The 25,216-nt window shown below is 50.5% G+C and overlaps 1 protein-coding gene across 1 annotated transcript in view; it reads left to right on the top strand.

Moving 5' to 3' along the window:
- The window catches only part of XRN2 (5'-3' exoribonuclease 2), a 188,883-nt gene that overhangs the window by 92,461 nt on the left and 71,206 nt on the right, over positions 1 to 25,216 (top strand). Inside the window, exon 16 of the mRNA XM_075339379.1 lies at positions 13,348 to 13,430. Coding sequence (XP_075195494.1) covers positions 13,348 to 13,430 — 83 coding nt within the window. The remainder of the gene's footprint in view (positions 1 to 13,347; positions 13,431 to 25,216) is intronic.

Genomic DNA, 25,216 nt, shown 5'->3' with positions numbered 1-25,216 from the left:
CCTCACATGACCCTGTACTACCATAACATACTCCCTGTGATCGCATCAAGAGGTTGAAGTGGAAATGTGGATATGAATTGAAGTGGACCAATCACAGCCAAGACCTTAATCGAATTTAGATTCTGTGGTCAAATTTGAAGATTGTTGTTCACCAGAGGAAACTATCTAACTTGAAGGAGCTGGAGCAGTTTTGCCTTGAGGAATGGGCAAAAGTCCCAGTGGCAAGATGTGGAAAGCTCATAGAGACTTAGCCAAAGCAACTTGTAAATGTAATATTTCTTTGGCGCTCCATTGGGAGACCCAGACAATTGGGTGTATAGCTACTGCCTCCGGAGGCCACACAAAGCATTACACTTAAAAGTGTAAGGCCCCTCCCCTTCTGCCTATACACCCCCCGTGGGATCACGGTTCCTCAGTTTTCAAGCTTTGTGCGAAGGAGGTCAGACATCCACGCATAGCTCCACTGTTTAGTCAGCAGCAGCTGCTGACTATGTCGGATGGAAGAAAAGAGGGCCCATACTTGGGCCCCCAGCATGCTCCCTTCTCACCCCACTTTGTGTCGGCGGTGTTTGTTAAGGTTGAGGTACCCATTGCGGGTACAGAGGCTGGAGCCCACATGCTGTATCCTTCCCCATCCCCCTTCGGGCTCTGGGTGAAGTGGGATTTTCCGGTCTCCAGGCACAGAGACCGTGCTCCGTCCACAGCCCCTGGGGAATCTGCTGGATATGGAGCGGAGTATCGTCAGGGACAGGGCCCTGCTACACCAAGGTACTCTGTGTCCCCGTACAGACCGCGCACACACTGCAGCATTGCTGGGTGTGTTAGTGCGCCGGGGACAATAGCGCTGCTGCGCTTGTGCCACACTTCCACAGCTTGCTAAGGGAGTTTGTGTGGGGAACTGCCGTGCCGGCCCCTGCTGGCAGTTTTTACTGCGACGCGGCTGGGACTTGTGGTGCGCCGGGGATTTCCGCGCTGGCAGTGCATATTTGTCGGCCGCGCTTTTTACTAGAGTCCCCGGCTTTTGCGGCCTAGTTCCGTTTCGTTCCCGCCCCCAGGCCTGCCAGTCAGGGGAAGGGCGGGACGCTATGCAGAACGTCAGCGCTGAGGGCTGGAATCTGCTTTACATACTCCAGCCCTCACATTGAGCACAGTGGGAAGCCAGTTTCCCGCACTTTGTCTGAGGCACGCCCACGGTCCGCCCCTCTTCACAGAACGCCGGCAGCCATTCCTGAGGTGCAGGCTGAGCTGGAAAGGGGAGACAAATTCTGGGAGACCCAGGCACGGGATTCTGGCGACTACAACCCGCTTTTAGCGGGCGGTAAGCGGCACCTCCGGTGCTGACCCCACTAGTGACGAAGTGTTCAACTGTATTTTTATGCTTGCATGTTATACATTGCACTAAACGGTCGCTGGTGATTCTTGGCTATATACCCTCCTGGATTACTCTGTGGAGAATACAGCATGTCGTCCGCAAAAAACAAGGGTGCCAAGGCACAGGCTTTTTATGCTTCTTGCACCGCTTGTGAGGCTGTTCTACCGGCAGGTTCCACTGACCCCCATTGTGTGCAGTGTTCGGTCCCTGTGCCCCCTGCTCGGCCGGGGCCTCTGCTGGAGGTGTCCCAGAGAGATCCACCTGTGAATACTGTCCAGGTGACGGGGACAGAGTTTGCAATTTTTGCGGATAGATTATCTGTGACTATGTCTCAGATTCTAGAGACTTTGCAGTCTAGACCAGTAACTCAGACCATGGGCACTGTTGATTCATTGCTCCCTGGCCCCCCTCAGTTGGAACAGCTCCGGGGGTGTTCCACGCATCCCAGGGTGATGGCTCTGACACGGACGACAGTCCCAGACAGCCTAAGCGAGCTCGCTATGAGCGGCCCTCTACTTCATCACACTGGTCAGGGTCCCAGCAGGATGACTCTCTGTGTGATGAGGCGGAGGTAGCTGATCAGGATTCTGATCCTGAGACCGCTCTCAATCTGGATACTCCTGATGGTGACGCCATAGTGAATGATCTTATCGCGTCCATCAATAAAATGTTGGATATTTCTCCCCCAGCTCCTCAAGTGGAGGAGTCAGCTTCACAGCAGGAGAAATTCCATTTCAGGTATCCCAAGCGTAAATTGAGTACTTTTCTGGACCATTCTGACTTTAGAGAGTCAGTCCAGAAACACCACGCTTATCCAGATAAGCGTTTCTCCAAACGGCTTAAGGATACACGTTATCCCTTTCCTCCTGACGTGGTCAAGAGCTGGACACAGTGTCCCAAGGTGGATCCCCCTATCTCCAGACTTGCGGCTAGATCCATAGTTGCAGTGGAGGATGGGGCTGCGCTTAAAGATGCCACTGACAGACAGATGGAGCTCTGGTTGAAATCCATCTATGAAGCTATCGGCGCGTCGTTTGCTCCTGCATTCGCAGCCGTATGGGCACTCCAAGCTATTTCAGCTGGTCTTGCACAGATTGACACGGTCACACGTACATCTGTTCCGCAGGTGGCATCCTTAACCTCTCAAATGTCTGCATTTGCGTCTTACGCGATTAATGCTGTCCTGGACTCTACGAGCCGTACGGCAGTGGCATCTGCCAACTCCGTGGTTTTACGCAGAGCCTTGTGGTTAAGGGAATGGAAAGCAGATTCTGCTTCTAAGAAATGTTTCACCAGTTTGCCATTTTCTGGTGACCGGCTGTTTGGTGAGCGATTGGATGAAATCATTAAACAGTCCAAGGGTAAGGATTCATCCTTACCTCAGCCCAGACAAAACAAACCCCAACAGAGGAGGGGACAGTCGGGGTTTCGGTCCTTTCGAGGCTCGGGCAGGTCCCAATTCTCCTCGTCCAAAAGGACTCAAAAAGATCAGAGGAGTTCAGATTCTTGGCGGGCTCAGTCACGCCCAAAAAAGACAGCCGGAAGACCTGCTACCAAGGCGGCTTCCTCATGACTTCCGGCCTCCTCCCTCCGCATCCTCGGTCGGTGGCAGGCTCTCCCGCTTTGGCGACATTTGGCTGCCACAGGTCCAAGACCGTTGGGTGCGAGACATTCTGTCTCACGGGTACAGGATAGAGTTCAGTTCTCGTCCTCCAACTCGATTCTTCAGAACGTCTCCGCCTCCCGACCGAGCCGATGCTCTCCTGCAGGCGGTGTGCTCTCTAAAGGCGGAAGGAGTGGTGATCCCTGTTCCTCTTCAAGAGCAAGGTCACGGTTTTTACTCCAATTTGTTTGTGGTTCCGAAAAAGGACGGATCCTTCCGTCCCGTTCTGGACCTAAAACTTCTCAACAACCACGTGAGAACCAGACGGTTCCAGATGGAATCCCTCCGATCCGTCATCGCCGCAATGTCTCAAGGAGATTTCCTAGCATCAATAGACATCAAGGATGCTTATCTCCACGTACCGATTGCACCAGAGCATCAGCGTTTTCTACGCTTCGTTATAGGAGACGAACACCTTCAGTTCGTAGCCCTGCCCTTTGGTCTGGCGACAGCCCCACGGGTCTTCACCAAAGTCATGGCAGCTGTAGTTGCAGTCCTACACTCTCAGGGACACTCTGTGATCCCTTACTTAGACGATCTGCTGGTCAAGGCGCCTTCTCAAGAGGCATGCCAACACAGCCTGAACGTGGCGCTGGAGACCCTCCAGGGTTTCGGGTGGATCATCAACTTTTCCAAGTCAAATCTAACCCCGACCCAGTCGATAACATATCTTGGCATGGAGTTTCATACTCTCTCAGCGATAGTGAAGCTTCCGCTGGACAAACAGCGTTCACTGCAGACAGGGGTGCAATCTCTCCTTCAGGGTCAGTCGCACCCCTTGAGACGCCTCATGCACTTCCTAGGGAAGATGGTGGCAGCAATAGAGGCGGTCCCTTTCGCGCAGTTTCATCTGCGTCCACTACAATGGGACATTCTCCGCCAATGGGACGGGAGGTCGAAGTCCCTCGACAGCAACGTCTCTCTCTCTCAGGCGGCCAAGGATTCTCTTCGATGGTGGCTACTTCCCACCTCATTGTCGAAAGGGAAATCCTTCCTACCCCCATCTTGGGCGGTAGTGACGACAGATGCGAGTCTGTCAGGGTGGGGAGCAGTCTTTCTCCACCACAGGGCTCAAGGTACGTGGACTCAGCAAGAGTCCACTCTTCAGATCAACGTTCTGGAGATCAGAGCAGTGTATCTTGCCCTACAAGCCTTTCAGCAGTGGCTGGAAGGCAAACAGATCCGTATTCAGTCGGACAACTCCACAGCGGTGGCATACATCAACCACCAAGGAGGAACTCGCAGTCGGCAAGCCTTCCAGGAAGTCCGGCGGATTCTGACGTGGGTGGAAGACACTGCTTCCACCATATCCGCAGTTCACATCCCAGGCGTGGACAACTGGGAAGCAGACTTCCTCAGTCGCCAGGGTATGGACGCAGGGGAATGGTCTCTTCACCCGGACGTGTTTCAGGAGATCTGTCGCCGCTGGGGGATGCCGGACGTCGACCTAATGGCGTATCGGCACAACAACAAGGTCCCAGTTTTCATGGCACGGTCTCACGATCACCGAGCTCTGGCGGCAGACGCCTTAGTTCAAGATTGGTCGCAGTTCCAGCTTCCTTATGTGTTTCCACCTCTGGCTCTGTTGCCCAGAGTGCTGCGCAAGATCAGGTCCGACTGCCGCCGCGCCATCCTCGTCGCTCCAGACTGGCCAAGGAGGTCGTGGTACCCGGATCTGTGGCACCTCGCGGTAGGCCAACCGTGGGCACTACCAGACCGATCAGACTTGCTGTCTCAAGGGCCGTTTTTCCATCAGAATTCTGCGGCCCTGAACCTGACTGTGTGGCCATTGAGTCCTGGATCCTAGCGGGTTCAGGATTGTCTCAAGAGGTCATTGCCACCATGAGACAGGCCAGAAAACCTACTTCCGCCAAGATATACCACAGGACGTGGAAAATATTCTTGTCTTGGTGCTCTGCTCAGGGAGTCTCTCCCTGGCCATTTAGATTGCCTACCTTTCTTTCCTTCCTGCAATCCGGGTTGGAAAAAGGTTTGGCGCTCAGTACCCTCAAGGGGCAAGTCTCAGCGCTATCGGTATTTTTTCAGAAGCGCCTAGCACGACTTCCTCAGGTACGCACGTTCCTGCAAGGGGTCTGTCATATCGTCCCTCCTTACAAGCGGCCGTTAGAGCCCTGGGATCTGAACAGGGTTCTAATTGCTCTCCAGAAGCCGCCTTTCGAGCCTATGAGGGATGTTTCCCTTTCTCGCCTTTCACAGAAAGTGGCCTTTCTAGTAGCGATCACGTCTCTTCGACGAGTGTCCGAGCTAGCAGCGCTGTCATGCAAATCTCCCTTCCTGGTGATTCACCAGGACAAGGTGGTTTTGCGCCCTATTCCGGAGTTTCTCCCTAAGGTGGTATCCCCGTTTCATCTCAATCAGGATATCTCCTTGCCTTCCTTGTGCCCTCGTCCAGTTCATCAATGTGAAAAGGATTTGCATTTGTTGGATCTCGTGAGAGCGCTCAGGATCTACATTTCCCGCACGGCGCCCCTGCGCCGCTCGGATGCACTCTTTGTCCTTGTCGCTGGCCAGCGTAAAGGGTCGCAGGCTTCCAAGTCAACCTTGGCTCGGTGGATCAAGGAACCAATTCTTGAAGCCTACCGTTCTGCTGGGCTTCCGGTTCCCTCAGGGCTGAAGGCCCATTCTACCAGAGCCGTGGGTGCGTCCTGGACATTACGACACCAGGCTACGGCTCAGCGGGTGTGCCAGGCGGCTACCTGGTCGAGTCTGCACACTTTTACCAAACACTATCAAGTGCATACCTACGCTTCGGCGGACGCCAGCCTAGGTAGACAAGTCCTTCAGGCGGCGACTGCCCACCTGTAGGGTAGGGCTGTTTTTACGGTCCTATCACGAGGGGTTATTATACCCACCCAGGGACTGCTTTTGGACGTCCCAATTGTCTGGGTCTCCCAATGGAGCGCCAAAGAAGAAGGGAATTTTGTTTACTTACCGTAAATTCCTTTTCTTCTAGCTCCAATTGGGAGACCCAGCACCCGCCCTGTTTGCTTAGGGTTTTTTGTTTTTTCGGGTACACATGTTGTTCATGTTGAATGGTTTCGGTTCTCCGATGTTCCTTCGGATTGAATTTGTTCTTAAACCAGTTATTGGCTTTCCTCCTTCTTGCTTTGGCACTAAAACTGAGGAACCGTGATCCCACGGGGGGTGTATAGGCAGAAGGGGAGGGGCCTTACACTTTTAAGTGTAATGCTTTGTGTGGCCTCCGGAGGCAGTAGCTATACACCCAATTGTCTGGGTCTCCCAATAGGAGCTAGAAGAAAAGGAATTTACGGTAAGTAAACAAAATTCCCTTCTTTTCACGGGCATTCTGAACGCGACAATACCAAATTAATGTAATTAATTTTTTCTTTTCTTTGTCGCTCCATTGGGAGACCCAGACAATTGGGTGTATAGCTTCTGCCTCCGGAGGCCACACAAAGTATTACACTTAAAAAAGTGTAACCCCTCCCCTCTGCCTATACACCCTCCCGTGGATCACGGGCTCCTCAGTTTTATGCTTTGTGTGGAAGGAGGCACACATCCACTCATGCATTCCCATTTTAGTCATATCGGTTGGAAGAAAAGAAGGCCCCCACGGGGCCCCCGGCATGCTCCCTTCTCAACCCACTACGTCGGCGGTGCTGTTAAGGTTGAGGTACCCATTGCGGGTACAAAGGCCGGAGCCTCATGCCGTTTTCCTTCACCATCCCTTAGCGGCTCTGGGAGAAGTGGGATCCTGACCGGTCATCCATTTACTGGGACCGGGCTCCCTCCGCAGCCCCTGTGGGAATCTGTCGGACAGGAGTCTATGCATCCTCAGGGACCGGGCCCTGCATCTATAAGGTACTCTGTGTCCCCATGGGAACGGTGCAGGGAGCGCTTGTTTCCCGGACGCTGCAGCAGCTGCTGTTTTGTGAAGACCGGGACTTACGCGCCGACCAAGCCTGCTTGTCGGCCGCGGTCTTAAATTTAGTCCCCGGCTTCATTGCGGCCTAGTAGCATAACTCCCGCACCCGGGCCTGCCAGTCAGGGGTAAGGGCGGGACGGCCGACCTGACGTCGGTGGTGAGGGCTGGAGCATTCTGTATGTTTCCTCCCCCCTCACTGATCACTGTGGGGCCCCAGATTCCCGCACTTTTCATAGCGCCGCCCACGGCTCCCTCCTCCCCTGAGAGCTCCAGCAGCCATTTTTACTGCACATTCTGCCGGTGGAGGATTTTTCAGGAACGAGCTCTGCAGCTCTGGGAGACCTAAGGCAGGGAATCTGGAGGACACACACCCCGCTTTGGGCGGTCGGTAAGCCACGCCGGTCAACCCGGTGCTGGTCCCCCTAGGGTGCCGGAGTGTGTATATATGTATGTATATATATGTATGTATATATATATGTATATATATATGTATGTATATATATATGTATGTATATATATATATATATATATATATATATATATATATATATATATATATATATATATATATATATATATATATATATATATATATATATATATATAATATAATATATAATTTTCTGTTCGGCCGGGTTGTTTACCTTTTCCCATATACCCTCAGTGATCACTCTCCTAGGAGACAACAGCATGTCGTCCACAAGGAGCAAGGGCGCTAAGGCACAGGGTTTTTTTGCAACCTGTACCTCTTGTGGGGCTATGTTACCTGCGGGTTCCACCTACCCTCACTGTGAGCAATGCTCGACCCCTGTTTCGCTTGCTCAGCCGGAGCCTCGGTCACTAGTGGGCCCCTCGGCTCAGGCAGACCCCCCCTGCTTCCACTGTCCAGGCAGCAGGGACAGAGTTTGCAGTTTTTGCTGAGAAACTCTCTGAGTCACTTTCACAATCCATGGCTCAGTCTATGGAAAAATGGTCTGCCAAGCTGCTAGAAGCTTTGCAGTCCAGACCGGTCCTTACACAGGCCCCGGGCCCTGTTGGATCGTCGCCTCCAGGTGCCTCTCGGTCCGCGCCGCAGCGCGCTCCCGGGGTGGCCCCTAGGTCTCACGTGGAGGACTCCTGCAAACGTACACGTAGTGCGTTTTTCGATCACTCTAACTTCAGAGATGCTGTCCAGAAGCACAGAGCATTTCCGGACAAGCGCTTTACTAAGCGCCTTAATGACACACGTTACCCCTTCCCCTCTGATGTAGTTAAGGGTTGGGCTCAATGTCCCAAGGTGGATCCTCCAGTCTCTAGATTGGCGGCTAGATCTGTGGTATCAGTTGCAGATGGCTCATCGCTCAAGGATGCCACTGACAGGCAGATAGAGCTCCTGGTGAAATCCATCTATGAAGCCACAGGCGCGTCTTTTGCCCCGGCTTTTGCAGCCGTGTGGGCACTCCAAGCTATCTCAGCTTGTCTGTCTGAGATTAATGCGGTCACACGTGCCTCTGCTCCACAAGTTGCGTCTTTGACTTCTCAGGCGTCGGCTTTTTTGTCCTACGCCATGAATGCCGTCCTGGACTCTGCTAGCCGTACAGCGGTGGCATCCGCTAATTCTGTGGCAGTCCGCAGGGCCATGTGGCTGCGCGAATGGAAGGCAGACTCTGCTTCCAAGAAGTTCTTAACCGGTTTGCCGTTTTCTGGCGACCGATTGTTTGGCGAACGATTGGATGAAATTATTAAGGAATCCAAGGGAAAGGACTCTTCCTTACCCCAGTCCAAACCGAAGAGACCTCAGCAACGGAAAATACAACCGAGGTTTCGGTCCTTTCGGCCCTCAGCCAAGTCCCAATCCTCTTCGTCCAACAGGCCAGAGAAAGGCCAGAGGAACTCCTATGCGTGGCGGTCTAAGTCACGCCCCCAAAAAGCCGCCGGAGGCACTGCCTCCAAGGCGGCCTCCTCATGACTTTCGGCTTCCCCGAACCGCATCCTCGGTCGGTGGCAGGCTCTCCCGCTTTTGCGACGCCTGGTGGCCACATGTTCAAGACCGATGGGTGAGAGACATTCTGTCTCACGGTTACAGGATAGAGTTCAACTCTCGTCCTCCGACTCGTTTCTTCAGAACATCTCCGCCCCCCTCTCGGGCCGACGCTCTTTTTCAGGCGGTGGGCGTTCTGAAGACAGAAGGAGTTGTGATTCCCGTTCCCCCTCAGGAACATGGTCACGGCTTTTACTCCAACTTGTTCGTGGTGCCAAAGAAGGACGGATCATTCCGTCCCGTTCTGGACCTCAAACTACTCAACAGACATGTGAGCACCAGAAGGTTTCGGATGGAATCTCTCCGCTCGGTCATCGCTTCGATGTCACAAGGAGACTTCCTAGCATCGGTCGACATCAAGGATGCTTATCTCCATGTGCCGATCGCACCCGAACATCAACGCTTCCTGCGTTTCGCCATCGGGGACGAACACCTTCAGTTCGTGGCATTGCCTTTCGGCCTGGCGACAGCCCCACGGGTTTTCATCAGTCATGGCATCCGTTGTGGCGGTCCTACACTCTCAGGGCCACTCGGTGATCCCTTACTTAGACGATCTCCTAGTCAGGGCACCCTCCCGGGTGGCGTGTCAACACAGCCTGACCGTCGCTCTGGCGACTCTCCAGCAGTTCGGGTGGATCATCAACTTCCCGAAATCCAAGTTGACACCGACCCAATCACTGACTTACCTCGGGATGGAGTTTCATACACAGTCAGCGGTAGTCAAGCTACCGCGGGACAAACAGCTTTCTCTGCAGGCGGGGGTGCAATCTCTTCTTCGGGGTCAGTCACACCCCTTAAGGCGCCTCATGCACTTCCTGGGGAAGATGGTGGCAGCAATGGAGGCAGTGCCCTTCGCGCAGTTCCATCTGCGCCCACTCCAATGGGACATTCTCCGCAAATGGGACAGGAGGTCGACTTCCCTCGACAGGAACGTCTCTCTTTCCCTTGCAGCCAAAACGTCTCTTCAATGGTGGCTTCTCCCCACTTCTCTATCGCAGGGAAAATCCTTCCTGCCCCCGACCTGGGCTGTGGTCACCACGGACGCGAGCCTGTCAGGGTGGGGAGCGGTTTTTCTCCACCACAGGGCTCAGGGAACCTGGACTCCGATAGAGTCTTCCCTTCAGATCAATATTCTGGAGATAAGGGCAGTGTATCTAGCCCTATTGGCTTTCCATCGGTGGCTGGAGGGCAGACAGATCCGTATACAGTCGGACAACGCCACTGCCGTCGCATACATCAACCACCAGGGCGGCACGCGCAGTCGTCATGCCTTCCAGGAAGTCAGGCGGATTCTGCAGTGGGTGGAAGCAACAGCTTCCACGATCTCCGCAGTTCACATCCCGGGCGCAGAAAACTGGGAAGCAGACTTTCTCAGTCGTCAGGGCATGGACGCGGGGGAATGGTCTCTTCACCCAGACGTGTTTCGAGAGATCTGTCGCCGCTGGGGAACGCCGGACGTCGATCTCATGGCGTCACGGCACAACAACAAGGTCCCGGCCTTCATGGCACGGTCTCAAGATCACAGAGCTCTGGCGGCAGACGCGTTAGTTCAGCATTGGTCGCAGTTTCGACTTCCTTATGTATTTCCTCCTCTGGCGATGCTGCCCAGAGTGTTACGCAAGATCCGATCCGACTGTCGTCGCGCCATTCTCGTCGCTCCAGATTGGCCGAGGCGGTCGTGGTACCCGGATCTGTGGCATCTCACGGTGGGTCAGCCGTGGGCGCTTCCAGACCGCCCAGACTTGCTGTCACAAGGGCCGTTTTTCCATCTGAATTCTGCGGCCCTCAACCTGACTGTGTGGCCATTGAGTCCTGGCTCCTAGCGTCTTCAGGTTATCTCAGGATGTCATTGCCACTATGAGACAGGCCAGGAAACCAACGTCCGCCAAGATCTATTACAGGTCTTGGCGGATCTTCTTGTCCTGGTGCTCTGATAATGGTTTTTCTCCCTGGCCTTTTGCCTTACCCATTTTTCTTTCATTCCTTCAATCCGGAATGGACAAGGGTTTGTCACTGGGCTCTCTCAAGGGACAAGTATCGGCGCTCTCAGTATTTTTTCAAAAGCGCCTGGCAAGGCTTCCGCAGGTCCGCACGTTCCTGCAGGGAGTTTGCCACATAGTTCCACCCTACAAGCGTCCGCTGGAACCCTGGGACCTTAACAGGGTGCTAACGGCTCTTCAGAAACCACCTTTTGAGCCGCTGCGGGATGTCTCTCTATCACGTCTTTCGCAGAAGGTGGCATTTCTAGTGGCAGTTACATCACTCCGAAGAGTGTCGGAGCTTGCAGCGCTGTCATGCAAAGCCCCCTTCCTGGTTTTTCACCAGGATAAGGTGGTTCTGCGTCCTGTACCGGAATTTCTCCCAAAGGCGGTATCTCCTTTTCATCTCAATCAGGATATCTCCTTACCTTCATTTTGCCCGCATCAAGTTCACCAATGTGAAAAGGATTTGCATTCATTAGATCTAGTGAGAGCACTCCGGCTCTACGTGTCTCGCACGGCGCCCCTGCGCCGTTCAGATGCGCTCTTTGTCCTTGTCGCTGGCCAGCGTAAGGGTTCGCAGGCTTCCAAGTCAACCTTGGCTCGGTGGATCAAGGAACCGATTCTCGAAGCCTACCGTTCTTCTGGGCTTCCGCTTCCTTCAGGGCTGAAAGCCCATTCTACCAGAGCCGTGGGTGCGTCCTGGGCATTGCGGCACCGGGCTACGGCTCAGCAGGTGTGTCAGGCAGCTACGTGGTCTAGTCTGCACACTTTCACGAAGCACTATCGAGTGCATGCCTATGCTTCGGCTTCGGAGGGGGCCGTTTTCGGCTCTTTTTATCGAGGTATTCTTTTACCCACCCAGGGACTGCTTTTGGACGTCCCAATTGTCTGGGTCTCCCAATGGAGCGACAAAGAAGAAGGGAATTTTGTTTACTTACCGTAAATTCCTTTTCTTCTAGCTCCTATTGGGAGACCCAGCACCCGCCCCTGTTCCCTTCGGGCTGGTTGTTCTTTTGTGTACACATGTTGTTCATGTTGAATTGTTCTTTTGGTTCATGGTTTCAGTTCTCCGAACATCCTTCGGATTGAATTTACCCTAGACCAATTTATAAGTTTTCTCCTTCCTGCTTTTGCACCAAAACTGAGGAGCCCGTGATCCACGGGAGGGTGTATAGGCAGAGGGGAGGGGTTACACTTTTTTAAGTGTAATACTTTGTGTGGCCTCCGGAGGCAGAAGCTATACACCCAATTGTCTGGGTCTCCCAATAGGAGCTAGAAGAAAAGGAATTTACGGTAAGTAAACAAAATTCCCTTCTTTTTTTTTACCCTTTAATTTTCAATGGGGCGAATGGGGGGTGAGAAACTTTTAGGTATATATTTTTTTTTTAATTTTTTTTAAAAACTTTATTTTTTTTTTTATTCATCACTCTAGGGGACTATTAGGATCAGCAGTCTGATCTCTTTCAACGTTATTTGCTTGCGTCAAAATGACGCCAACCAGCGGATTCCGTTGCTTCCGTTAAAATTTATAATGGCTCCCTATGGTAGCGGATTCCGTTGCAAAGTGCTTTACAACGGAATCTGCTGCTGGATTCTGCTAATTTCTACTGAGCATGCCCAGAATGAAAAAAAATGAAGAAAAAACAAAATTTCGTTAGGCGGACGCCAAACGGATGCAACGGGTCCGTTATTTCACAGGAATCAGCTAACGGATTCCTGTGAAATAGCGGATCCGTTGCATCCGTTGACACCACAAAAATAACGGATGCGTCAAAACGACGCAGCAACGGACCCAGCGGATTTCGCCCAACGGAAGTGTGAAACTAGCTTTACCGTTACGTCCTCGATCATGAAGGGGTTAAAAGCATTCTACACTTTGAACGATTCCTTAGATATATCCCTGGAGTGTTAGGAGATCACAAAGTGTTCCCCTGCTTAAACCAACAGATTTGATATTCTGTGTAGAATCTGGCAGGATCCTCTCTAAGGAGCCATGCATACGTCCGTGCCAACCAGTCCAATTTTGCTTTGGAAATGCATGCGACTGGGGAGTGTCAGCTTTATATCTGTAATCTGTACAATGCTCTGTGGAGCTGCGTACAAATCTGTGCCTTCCGGTCAGTGTTCGGACTGATTTGTACTGATGTCTGCATGGGCCTTAACTCTGAATTTACCAATAAAGTTAGGAGCTTGTTCTGAACCTTCTTTTTTTTTTTTTTTTTTTTTTTTTAATAAAGCTCATTCGTGGTGAATGGCCTCCATCAATGAGGCAGTGTATTTCAGAACTGTTATTAGAGGATGGCCAATGCACTCCCATAGTCTAGAATAGAAATGTCAACGTGAGGCTTGTTTATGTGGACAAGGAGACGCATGTGTTTAATTTCTGCATATTCTCTCCTTTAGAATTTGAACACCCAGCCTCCTGGAGGAACAAAGAGAAAAGCCGAGGACAGTGACAGTGAGCCCGAGCCAGAAGATAATATCAGGTGAAGCCATTATTTTATGTATCACTTTGTTAGCAAATTGCTAAATTTGAGTAGAGTCTAATGAATGCCATTTAGCTTATGGCAGCGGTGCCTTTGGATAATTTTCTATGATCTTTTTATCCAGCAGTAATTAATATGGAGAGTAACAATATTCAGTAAATTCCAGAGAGATGAGTAAGCTAAAGCTGTTAAATCCAAGTATCTAGATTAGTATGCACGCTGGCTTTCTTTCTTTATGCCACTTTTCCCTTTGAGACCGGGTGCTGCATTGGCGAGACTTTGAATGATTTTGATTTGATTATGTGATCTGAATACCAGTGTTATTCCTGATGAATATTAACCCTTACGTTTAGTTGCTGTAAGTGTGGCACATTAGCGGTTTTCAATGGGGCGTCTGTTTAGCATTCCTATTGTGCCGCGTTTTGATCTTTTAGGCTGTAAAATTGTACTTCAGAAATATAATTGTGCAGGTGTCCTATTATCATCTAACACGTGACTCCTGTGGCCATTTTGGCTATATTTGAATGATTATTGCACTTTTGATGGGAATCAATAATAAAGTAAATGTGTGGATAAATCACTATTGCTTTTTGATTGACATTACATAACGCAGACCTTGTTCAGAATGGAATGTTTTTTATTTATTTATTTTTTTAAAATTTTTTATGGTGTGAAGTCTTGAGACTGTCCTGAATTTGAAATGGTGAAATCCGTCTGATTCTTATACACATATCGATGGTCATTGGCACAATAAAAAAATAAATAAAAACTCTTGCAATACAATACTTCTACTTGATCTGCTTTCCCTTCCCTGCTGACAACTTAATGACAACTTTTACAACAGGGAAAGTCTGAAATCTCCGCATTGAATCCACTTCTGATGATGATGATTGCATAGAGGTGCATCCCACCCACCCTCTTGATATTTAGAATAATTGATTTCCTATAAGAGTGCTTGCCTTAACCCCTTAAAGACCGCGGGCAGTAAAATTACGTCCTAAATGTCATAATGTTACTGCCCGCGGTCCTCCGGCGGCAGCATGCCGCGATCGGCGCACATCTCAGCTGATTTTCACAGCTGAGATGTGTGCCTGCTAGGCAAGAGCAGAATCGTTATCTGCTCGTGCCGATTAACCCCTTCAATGGCGCTGTCAATACGTGACAGCGCCATTATAAGCGCGATCGCGGTAAACTTTTACTTACCGCCCGATACCGGAAGTCACGTGACGCGATCACGTGACTTCCGATAGTTGTCATGGTAACACAGGCTCATGTGATGACTCCTGTACTACACATGACTTGCTTTCACTTTCGCTGTGCCAGCGGCACAGCAAAAGAGAGAGCGTATCTGCTGTTTACAGCTGTATATCTGTGATCAGCAGATAGTGCAGAGCGATCGGAATGCTGATCGCAATAGCCCCCTAGGGGGACTAGTAAAATAAAAAAAAAGTTTTAAAAAAACAAAAAAACCTAAAAGTTCAAATCACCCCCCATTCGCCCCATTGAAAATTAAAGGGTTAAAAACGTAAAAAAATATACACACTTTTGGTATCGCCGCGTTCAGAAACGCCCGATCTATCAAAATATAAAATCAATTAATCTGGTCAGTATACGGCGTAGCGGCAAAAAAAAATCCAAACGCCAAAACGACGTTTTTTTATCGCCACAACTTTTGCACAAAATGCAATAAGAGGCAATCAAAACGTAGCATCTGTGCAAAACTGGTACAGTTAAAAACGTCAGCTTGAGACGCAAAAAATAAGCCGTAATATAGTAATAATTCTGGCACACTGAAGATATTGAAGACATATGAGACGTTTCTTTAGAATGCTGAATCAATTTATTAGTGCAAAAAGTTGAGGATAATTTATCCAACGTTTCGACCGTATCTTATGGCCGTTGTCAAGGACAAAATTATCTATATCAACACTGTGAAGATATGCGTTCAATGTTAAATGGACATCGCCATTGGGTATAATGGGATAAAAAAAATCGATCCTCACGTACTATCAGTAAGATATAAGAGAGATGGCCAAGACCTTTATTGCAGGACTGGGAATAGCCCAAATTTTGTTGTTGTTTCTGGTTTATTGGATAGAAACCGTAACACAAGACACTAGTGGGAGTAGTGTGATTCCCACACTAAGTGTTTCTTAGCTACCTCCAAATGAGCAAATGCTTATTGTAGTGTTTCTGGACAATAATTATCTGGTACTGCTATCATGGGAAATAGGGAACACATGTCCCTTTAAGACTCTGGAAAGGTAAATAGGAGCTCAAAAGCAAAGAGTTGCTAGGTAGATTTGTGGGGGAACGAATCTTATAATACTGGTGTAGGGTATAGGTCCCTGGACAGTGTCCAGTGTCCAGGGACCTATACCCTACACCAGTATTATAAGATTCGTTCCCCCACAAATCTACCTAGCAACTCTTTGCTTTTGAGCTCCTATTTACCTTTCCAGAGTCTTAAAGGGACATGTGTTCCCTATTTCCCATGATAGCAGTACCAGATAATTATTGTCCAGAAACACTACAATAAGCATTTGCTCATTTGGAGGTAGCTAAGAAACACTTAGTGTGGGAATCACACTACTCCCACTAGTGTCTTGTGTTACGGTTTCTATCCAATAAACCAGAAACAACAACAAAATTTGGGCTATTCCCAGTCCTGCAATAAAGGTCTTGGCCATCTCTCTTATATCTTACTGATAGTACGTGAGGATCGATTTTTTTTTTTTTTAGATCCCATTATACCCAATGGCGATGTCCATTTAACATTGAACGCATATCTTCACAGTGTTGATATAGATAATTTTGTCCTTGACAACGGCCATAAGATACGGTCGAAACGTTGGATAAATTATCCTCAACTTTTTGCACTAATAAATTGATTCAGCATTCTAAAGAAACGTCTCATATGTCTTCAATATCTTCAGTGTGCCAGAATTATTACTATATTACTGACTACTATTTTCTTTTTCGCTCCTAATTGGGAGACCCAGACAGTGGGTGTATAGCTACTGCCTCTGGAGGCCGCACAAAGAACTACACTTAAAAGTGTAAGGCCCCTCCCCTTCTGGCTATACACCCTCCCGTAGGAGTACGGATTCCTCAGTTTTAGCTTTGTGCGCAAGGAGGTCAGACACGCACGCATAGCTCCATTGTTTTTAGTCAGCAGCAGCTGCTGACTATGTCGGATGGAAGAAAAGAGGGTCTATACAGACTCCCAGCATGCTCCCTTCTCACCCCACTTATGTCGGAGGTGTTTGTAAGGTTGAGGTACCCATTGCGGGTACGGCGGCAGGAGCCCACATGCTGATTCCTTCCCCATCCCTTTTTACAGGGCTCTGGGTGAAGTGGGATTTACCGGTCTCCAGGCACTGAGACCGTGCTCCATCTACAGCCCCTGGAGAAGATGCTGGATGGAGCGGAGTACATCAGGGACATGGCCCTGCTTCCTTAAGGTACTCTGTGTCCCCGTGCATTTGGCGCTCACACCGCAGCATGCTGGGTGTTGTAGTGCGCCGGGGGACATCAGCGCTGCGGCGCCTGTGCCATGGCCTCATTCAGCTTAGCTGAAGCAGGCACACTTATGGGAATCGGCCGCGCCGGCCGCTGGGACTGCGGCACGGCTGGCACTTGTAGTGCGCCGGGGACTTCAGCGCGGCCTGCGCTTTTACGGCGGCCGCGCTGATAACTACAGTCCCCGGCTTTTGCGGCCTGCTTCCGTTCGTTCCCGCCCCCAGACCTGCCAGTCAGGAGAGGGGCGGGACGCTGCCCACGTCTAGACTCGGTCGCGCCGGCCGCTGGAACAGCGGCGCGGCTGGCACTTGTAGTGCGCCGGGGACTTCAGCGCGGCCCGCGCTTTTACGGCGGCTGCGCTGATAACTCGAGTCCCCGGCTTTTGCGGCCTGCTTTCGTTCGTTCCCGCCCCCAGACCTGCCAGTCAGGAGAGGGGCGGGACGCTGGCCAGTGCATCAGCGCTGAGGGCTGGAGTCGTTTTTACATACTCCAGCCCTCACAGTCAGCACAGAGGGGACACTGTTCCCGCACTTTTGTTGGGGAACTCCCACGGACCGCCCCTCTCCACATAAGCCGGCAGCCATTCTTGCTGACACGCTGAGCTGCAGAGGGGAGCCGGGGAGACCCAGACAAGGCATTCTGCAGCCTCTTACCCGCTGTTCAGCGGGCGGTAAGCAGCCCTCAGGGCTCACCCCCTCTTGTGCTCGTAGTATTCTTAGTATTTTGTTGCTACAAATACTTGGTATTACATAGCGCTGGTCGCCCTTTGGCTATAGACTCTCTCACATGCAGAGAGCCAGCAGCATGTCGCCCGTAAAACGCAAGGGTGCCAAGGCACAGACATTATATGCTTCCTGCACCGCATGTGGGACTTTTCTACCGGCAGGCTCCACGGACCCCCATTGTGTGCAGTGCTCGGCCCCTGCGGCGCTTGCACAGTCGGGACCTCTGCTGGACGTGTCCCAGGGTGTACCACCTGTGAATGCTGTCCAGGTGACAGGAACTGAGTTTGCAGCTTTTGCTGACAGAATGTCTCTCACTATGTCACAAATTCTTGACACATTGCGAGCTAGGCCTGTACTTCAGACCACGGACACTGTGCATGTATTGCCCCCTGGTCCCCCTCAGCTCCTAGCTCCGGGACGGGCATCTACACCTCAGGGTGAAGACTCTGACTCGGACGATGGCCCCGGGCAGCCTAAGCGGGCTCGTTATGACGGGCCTTCACATTCATCTCAATGGTCTGGATCCCAGCGGGATGAATCTATGGGTGATGAGGCGGACGTAACTGATCAGGATTCTGATCCTGGGACCGCTCTCAATCTAGATACACCAGATGGTGACGCCATAGTTAATGATCTTATATTTAACATCAATAAGATGTTGAATATTTCCCCACCAGCTCCTCCTGTAGAGGAGTCAGCTTCGCAGCACGAGAGAATCCATTTCAGATACCCTAAGCGTACATTAAGCACTTTTCTGGACCACGCTGACTTCAGAGACGCAATCCAGAAACCCCACGCTTATCCTGAAAGGCGTTTTCCTAAACGACTTAAAGATACACGCTACCCTTTTCCCTCTGAAGTGGTCAAGGGTTGGACCCAGTGTCCAAAAGTGGATCCTCCAATTTCCAGGCTTGCAGCTAGATCCTTGGTTGCTGTTGAAGATGGAGCGGCACTTAAAGATGCCACTGACAGGCAGATGGAGCTCTGGCTGAAATCCATCTATGAAGCGATTGGAGCGTCATTAGCGCCTTCTTTTGCGGCCGTATGGGCACTCCAAGCTATCACGGCCGGGCTTGCGCGAGTCGACTCAGTCACACGTGCATTTGCCCCGCAGGTAGCACCATTGACCTCGCAAATGGCGGCATTCGCGTCGTACGCGATTAATGCTGTTCTGGACGCTACAAGCCGCACGGCAGTGGCGTCAGCCAACTCAGTTGTTTTGCGTAGGGCTCTGTGGTTGAGACATTGGAAAGCAGATTCTCATTCCAAGAAGTGCTTAACCAATTTGCCTTTTTCTCGTGACCGATTGTTTGGAGAGCGTTTGGATGAAATCATCAAACACTCCAAGGGTAAGGACTCTTCCTTACCGCAACACAGACAAAACAAGCCCCAACAGAGGAGGGGTCAGTCTGGTTATCGGTCCTTTCGAGGACAGGGCAGGTCCCAATTCGCCTCGTCAAAAAAGACTCAAAAGGACCAGAGACGTTCAAATTCTTGGAGGTCTCAGTCACGCCCAAAAAGACCAGCCGGAGGAACCGTTGCCAAAACGACGTCCTCCTGACTTGCGGTCTCCGATGCCCACACCCGCGGTCGGTGGGAGGCTGTCCCACTTTGGCGACATTTGGCTAGCAAACGTCAAGGACCGTTGGGTGAGAGATATTCTATCTCACGGGTACAGGATAGAGTTCAGTTCTCGTCCGCCAACTCGTTTCTTCCGAACTTCTCCACCACCAGACCGAGCCGATGCTCTGTTGCAGGCGGTGGCCGCTCTAAAGGCGGAAGGGGTGGTGACCTCCGTCCCTCTTCAGGAACAGGGTCACGGTTTTTACTCCAATCTGTTTGTGGTCCCAAAAAAGGACGGATCGTATCGTCCCGTCCTGGATCTGAAGTTGCTCAACAGACACGTAAAAGTCAGGAGGTTCCGGATGGAATCCCTACGCTCCGTCATAGCCTCAATGTCTCAGGGAGATTTTCTAGCATCAATAGACATCAAAGATGCGTATCTCCACGTGCCGATTGCACCAGAGCATCAGCGTTTCCTACGTTTCGTCATACACGACGAGCACCTACAGTTCGTAGCGTTACCCTTCGGTCTGGCAACAGCCCCCCGGGTCTTCACCAAAGTCATGGCAGCAGTAGTAGCTGTTCTGCACTCGCAGGGTCACTCGGTCATCCCGTATCTAGACGACCTGCTTATAAAGGCATCCTCTCAAGAAGCATGCCAACACAGTCTGAAGGTGGCGCTAGACACTCTCCAGACTTTCGGGTGGATTATCAACTTTCCAAAGTCTCATCTAACCCCGACCCAATCTCTGACTTATCTTGGCATGGAGTTTCATACTCTATCAGCGATAGTGAGGCTTCCACTGGACAAGCAGTGCTCGCTACGGACTGGAGTGCAATCTCTCCTTCAGAGCCAGTCGCACTCACTGAGGCGCCTCATGCATTTCCTAGGAAAGATGGTAGCAGCAATGGAGGCAGTCCCGTTCGCGCAGTTTCATCTGCGCCCTCTCCAATGGGACATTCTGCGCCAATGGGATGGGAAATCGACGTCCCTCGACAGGACTGTCTCCCTCTCTCAGACTGCCAAGGACTCTCTACGTTGGTGGCTTCTCCCCAACTCATTGTCACAGGGAAAGTCGTTCCTTCCCCCGTCCTGGGCAGTGGTCACGACAGATGCGAGCCTATCAGGGTGGGGAGCGGTGTTTCTCCACCACAGGGCTCAGGGGACGTGGACTCAGGAAGAGTCCACCTTGCAGATCAATGTTCTGGAAATCAGAGCAATCTATCTTGCCCTGCGAGCCTTCCAACAATGGCTGGAAGGCAAGCAGATTCGGATTCAGTCGGACAATTCCACGGCGGTGGCGTACATCAACCACCAAGGGGGAACACGCAGTCGCCAAGCTTTTCAAGAAGTCCAGCGGATTTTGACGTGGGTGGAAAGCAGAGCGTCCACCATATCTGCAGTTCACATCCCAGGCGTGGAAAACTGGGAAGCGGACTTTCTCAGTCGCCAGGGCATGGACGCAGGAGAATGGTCCCTTCACCCGGACGTGTTTCAACAGATCTGTTGCCGCTGGGGGTCGCCGGACGTCGATCTGATGGCGTCACGGCACAACAACAAGGTCCCAGTTTTCATGGCACGGTCTCACGATCACCGAGCGCTGGCGGCAGACGCCTTGGTTCAGGATTGGTCGCAATTCCGACTCCCCTATGTGTTCCCACCTCTAGCATTGTTACCCAGAGTTCTCCGGAAAATCAAGTCCGACTGCCAGCGAGCCATACTCGTCGCTCCAAATTGGCCAAGAAGGTCGTGGTACCCGGATCTGTGGCATCTCACGGTAGGCCAACCGTGGGCACTACCAGACCGTCCAGATCTGCTGTCTCAAGGGCCGTTTTTCCATCTGAATTCTGCGGCCCTGAACCTGACTGTGTGGACATTGAGTCCTGGATCCTAGCGGCCTCAGGTTTATCTCAGGGAGTTGTTGCCACAATGAGACAGGCTAGAAAACCATCCTCAGCTAAGATCTATCACAGAACGTGGAAGATATTCTTAGCGTGGTGCTTGGCTCAAGGGTTTTCTCCCTGGCCATTTGCATTGCCAATTTTTCTTTCCTTCCTGCAGTCTGGGTTGGAAAAAGGTTTGTCCCTTAGCTCGCTTAAGGGTCAAGTCTCCGCGTTATCCGTATTCTTTCAGAAGCGCTTGGCACAGCTTTCTAAAGTACGCACGTTTCTCCAAGGAGTTTGTCATATCGTTCCTCCTTACAGACGGCCATTGGAACCCTGGGATCTGAACAAGGTTCTCCTTGCTCTTCAAAAGCCGCCTTTCGAGCCCTTGAAAGAGGTTCCCCTTTCTCGGCTTTCACAAAAGGTAGTTTTTCTTGTAGCGGTCACATCTCTTCGAAGAGTGTCCGAGCTGGCGGCGTTATCTTGCAAATCTCCCTTCCTGGTGTTTCACCAAGACAAGGTAGTACTGCGTCCAATTCCAGAGTTTTCTCCCAAGGTGGTTTCTTCCTTTCATCTCAATCAGGATATCACTTTGCCATCTTTGTGTCCGCATCCAGTTCACCAATTTGAAAAGGGTTTACATCTGTTGGACCTGGTGAGAGCACTCAGGATTTACATTTCTCGCACGGCGCCTCTACGCCGTTCGGATGCGCTCTTTGTCCTAGTCGCTGGTCAGCATAAGGGATCGCAAGCTTCCAAATCCACCCTGGCGCGGTGGATCAAGGAACCAATTCTTCACACATACCGTTCTGCTGGGCTTCAGATTCCATCTGGACTGAAGGCCCATTCTACCAGAGCCGTTGGTGCGTCCTGGGCGTTGAGGCATCAGGCTACGGCTCAGCAAGTGTGCCAGGCGGCTACCTGGTCGAGTCTGCACACGTTTACCAAACACTATCAAGTGCATACCTACGCTTCGGCAGACGCCAGCCTAGGTAGACGGGTCCTTCAGGCGGCGGTGGCCCACCTGTAGGAAGAGGCTGTATGACAGCCCGTTCATGTGGTATCTTTTTACCCACCCAGGGACTGCTTTTGGACGTCCCACTGTCTGGGTCTCCCAATTAGGAGCGAAAAAGAAGAAGGGAATTTTGTTTACTTACCGTAAATTCCTTTTCTTCTAGCTCCAATTGGGAGACCCAGCACCCGCCCTATCTGTTTTTAGGGTTTCGTTTTTTCGGGTGCACATGTTGTTCACGTTGTTTCTTAAGTTCTCCGATCTAGTTATCGGATTGAATTTGTTTTTGAAACTGTTATTGGCTTTCCTCCTTCTTGCTTTGGTACTAAAACTGAGGAATCCGTACTCCTACGGGAGGGTGTATAGCCAGAAGGGGAGGGGCCTTACACTTTTAAGTGTAGTTCTTTGTGCGGCCTCCAGAGGCAGTAGCTATACACCCACTGTCTGGGTCTCCCAATTGGAGCTAGAAGAAAAGGAATTTACGGTAAGTAAACAAAATTCCCTTCTTTCTGGGCACCTAAACCGCGCAACTGTGAGCCAGACCTATTCGCTTGCAAAAAATAAGCCGTCACTGAGCCATAGATCCCGAAAAATGAGACTGCTACGGGTCATGGAATATGGCGTAAAACGTGCGCCACTTTTTTCGGACAAACTTCCGTTTTTTTTTTAACCCCTTATAAAAAAGTAAACCTATACATGTTTGGTGTCTACGAACTCGCACTGACCTGAGGCATCACACCCACACATCAGTTTTACCATATAGTGAACACAGTGCATAAAATTTCTCAAAAACCATAGTGCTATCGCACTTTTTTTGCAATTTTTCTGCATTTGGAATTTTTTTGCCGTTTTCCAGTACCCTATATGGTAAAAACTGATGGTTTCATTTAAAAGTACAGCTCGTTCCGCAAAAAATGAGCCCTCACATGACCATATTGACTGAAAAGTAAAAACGTTACGTCTCTCAGAAAAAGAATGGCGAAAAAAAAAAAACGGAAAGTGAAAAATCGGCCGGTCTTGAAGGGGTTAAGCTCCGCTCCAAGTCGGGATGTCCAAATCCTTTCATATGTTGAACAGGTACATGGCATTTTTTGCATGCTGCCATTTATACGGTTGGTACTGCTGGGTTGTATTTTGCTGCTGGAATGTCCTTATTAGTATGTTGTAAAATTGCATTACATTTTTGTTTTATGCTGTTGATTAGTTGTGTAATGCTGAATTGTGGTAGTTTTTGGGGTTTTTTTGGGGTTTTTTTTTTCCGAGGCTGGAGTTAAAGGGGTACTCTAGGGAGATAAATGATTCTACTGTCCCTGCCCTCATAAACTATAAGGATGAGGTCCATCCTCACAGTACCTGTAATTCACTGTGATGCTGGATCCACTCCCTGGTGCTCCCCCTCCCTTCTCGGAAGTAACAACCCACATCAGGGGGTGTGTCTTGCTCCATGCTGCCTAGTACCAGTCAATACCCCTGATATTTCCTTGCAGTCTAAAAACAGACATGGTGGGGTGTCATCAAACCCCTTATTTTTGGACTGCAGGAAAACAGATATTCTCAGGGAATTGGCTGCACTAGGACCATGCCCCCTGGTGTGTGATGTAACGTTCCCAGAAAGGAGGGAGAGCACCAAGGAGCCGCTCCAGCTCCAAAGTGAATTATAGGTACTGTGAGGATGGGAAACAGCGCTACGGATGTGATCTTTATAGTATAGTTTAAGGGCATGGCCATTAAAATAACTACCTGGAGTACCGCTAAACTTACCCTGTATTGTTATATTGCACCACCTAGGAGATATTACACACTGCATTATGGTGACCACGATTGGTGAGGCCTACTGTAAAAAGTTTGTGAAACCAACCCAGTTATAATTAACCTTGCTGTAGTCCAGGAGTCTCCAACTTGTGGCCTATGAGGCTGCTGACTGTGGGTCTGCAGGAGCACTGGCGCTTCCAGGACTTCCTCGGGACAGCAGATAAGAAGGAAGGGCGTGCCAGCGCTCCTTAATGACATCACGCTGGAGAACATTGTCTCTTTTCTGCACATGTGTAGCAGTGGTGGTCGACTAATATGGAGAGGATGATTTTTTTCTTTTAAAGGGAACCTGTCACCAGGTTTTTCCTTTTATGAGCTGTGGCCACCACCAGTGAGCCTATATAGACAGTATTCTAGAGTGCTGCATAGAAGTGCTCTGGATACACAGTATAACGTAAAAAACACTTTGATTATACTCCCCTAGTGGCAGTCTGGTCCGTTGGCTGTCTCTGGTGTGGGTCCGGTGCCCCCTCTATCTTGTGTGATCGCTGTCCTCCTTCTCAGCCCCGTGTGCATGACGTGTCCTGTGTCATGCAGAGAGAGGCCTCCACTGCGATCCTGTGCAGGTGCACTCTGATCTGCCCAGCTGAGGGCAGAGCAAAGTGCTGGAATGCGCAGACGAGAGAAAAGGTCAAAGTGCGCCTGCACAGGATCGCAATGGAGACCTCTCTGTGAATGACGTAGCATGCGATCAGGAGGACAGGGAACACACAATATGCAGGAGGCGCCTGACCGAGAGCTGTGACGCCCATTGGACCAGGCCGCCCCTAGGTGAGAATTATAAAGGTGTTTTTTACATTCTACAGAGAAGCCTGGGCTCTTTTATATACAATATTCTACAATACTATATATAAGAGCTCACTGGTGGTGGCCGCAGCTTCTGGTGACAGGTTCCCTTTAACTTTCTGCAACATGTATAATGTGATGGTGTCGGCACCATCCTCAGTGGACGTCAGCTATGTATCATTGTATCATAGCTGATGCCCTGCTGCAATAGCTATGATCGGTATTGCCACTGATCAAGGATGTTTAACCCCTTATACAATGTGGTCAATAGTGACAGCAGTATCTAAATGGTTATTTCAGGTAAGCAGATCCCTCTCTAAACTTATCAGCACTCCCCAATTGTATGGTGCCTGTAGTTTCCAAGGCAATCTAAAGTCAAGTAATGGCTTTTTAGTCAGCCGTCTATGGTGGCCTGTAAGGCCCTGCAATAATCAGTTTAAAAAGCAATGTGTCTGATGGCTCTAATATTCTGCAGGATTTTA

This window comes from Anomaloglossus baeobatrachus, chromosome 3, assembly GCF_048569485.1.
Source record: "Anomaloglossus baeobatrachus isolate aAnoBae1 chromosome 3, aAnoBae1.hap1, whole genome shotgun sequence".
Lineage (NCBI taxonomy): Eukaryota > Metazoa > Chordata > Amphibia > Anura > Aromobatidae > Anomaloglossus > Anomaloglossus baeobatrachus.
This window is presented reverse-complemented; position numbering and strand designations above follow the sequence as displayed.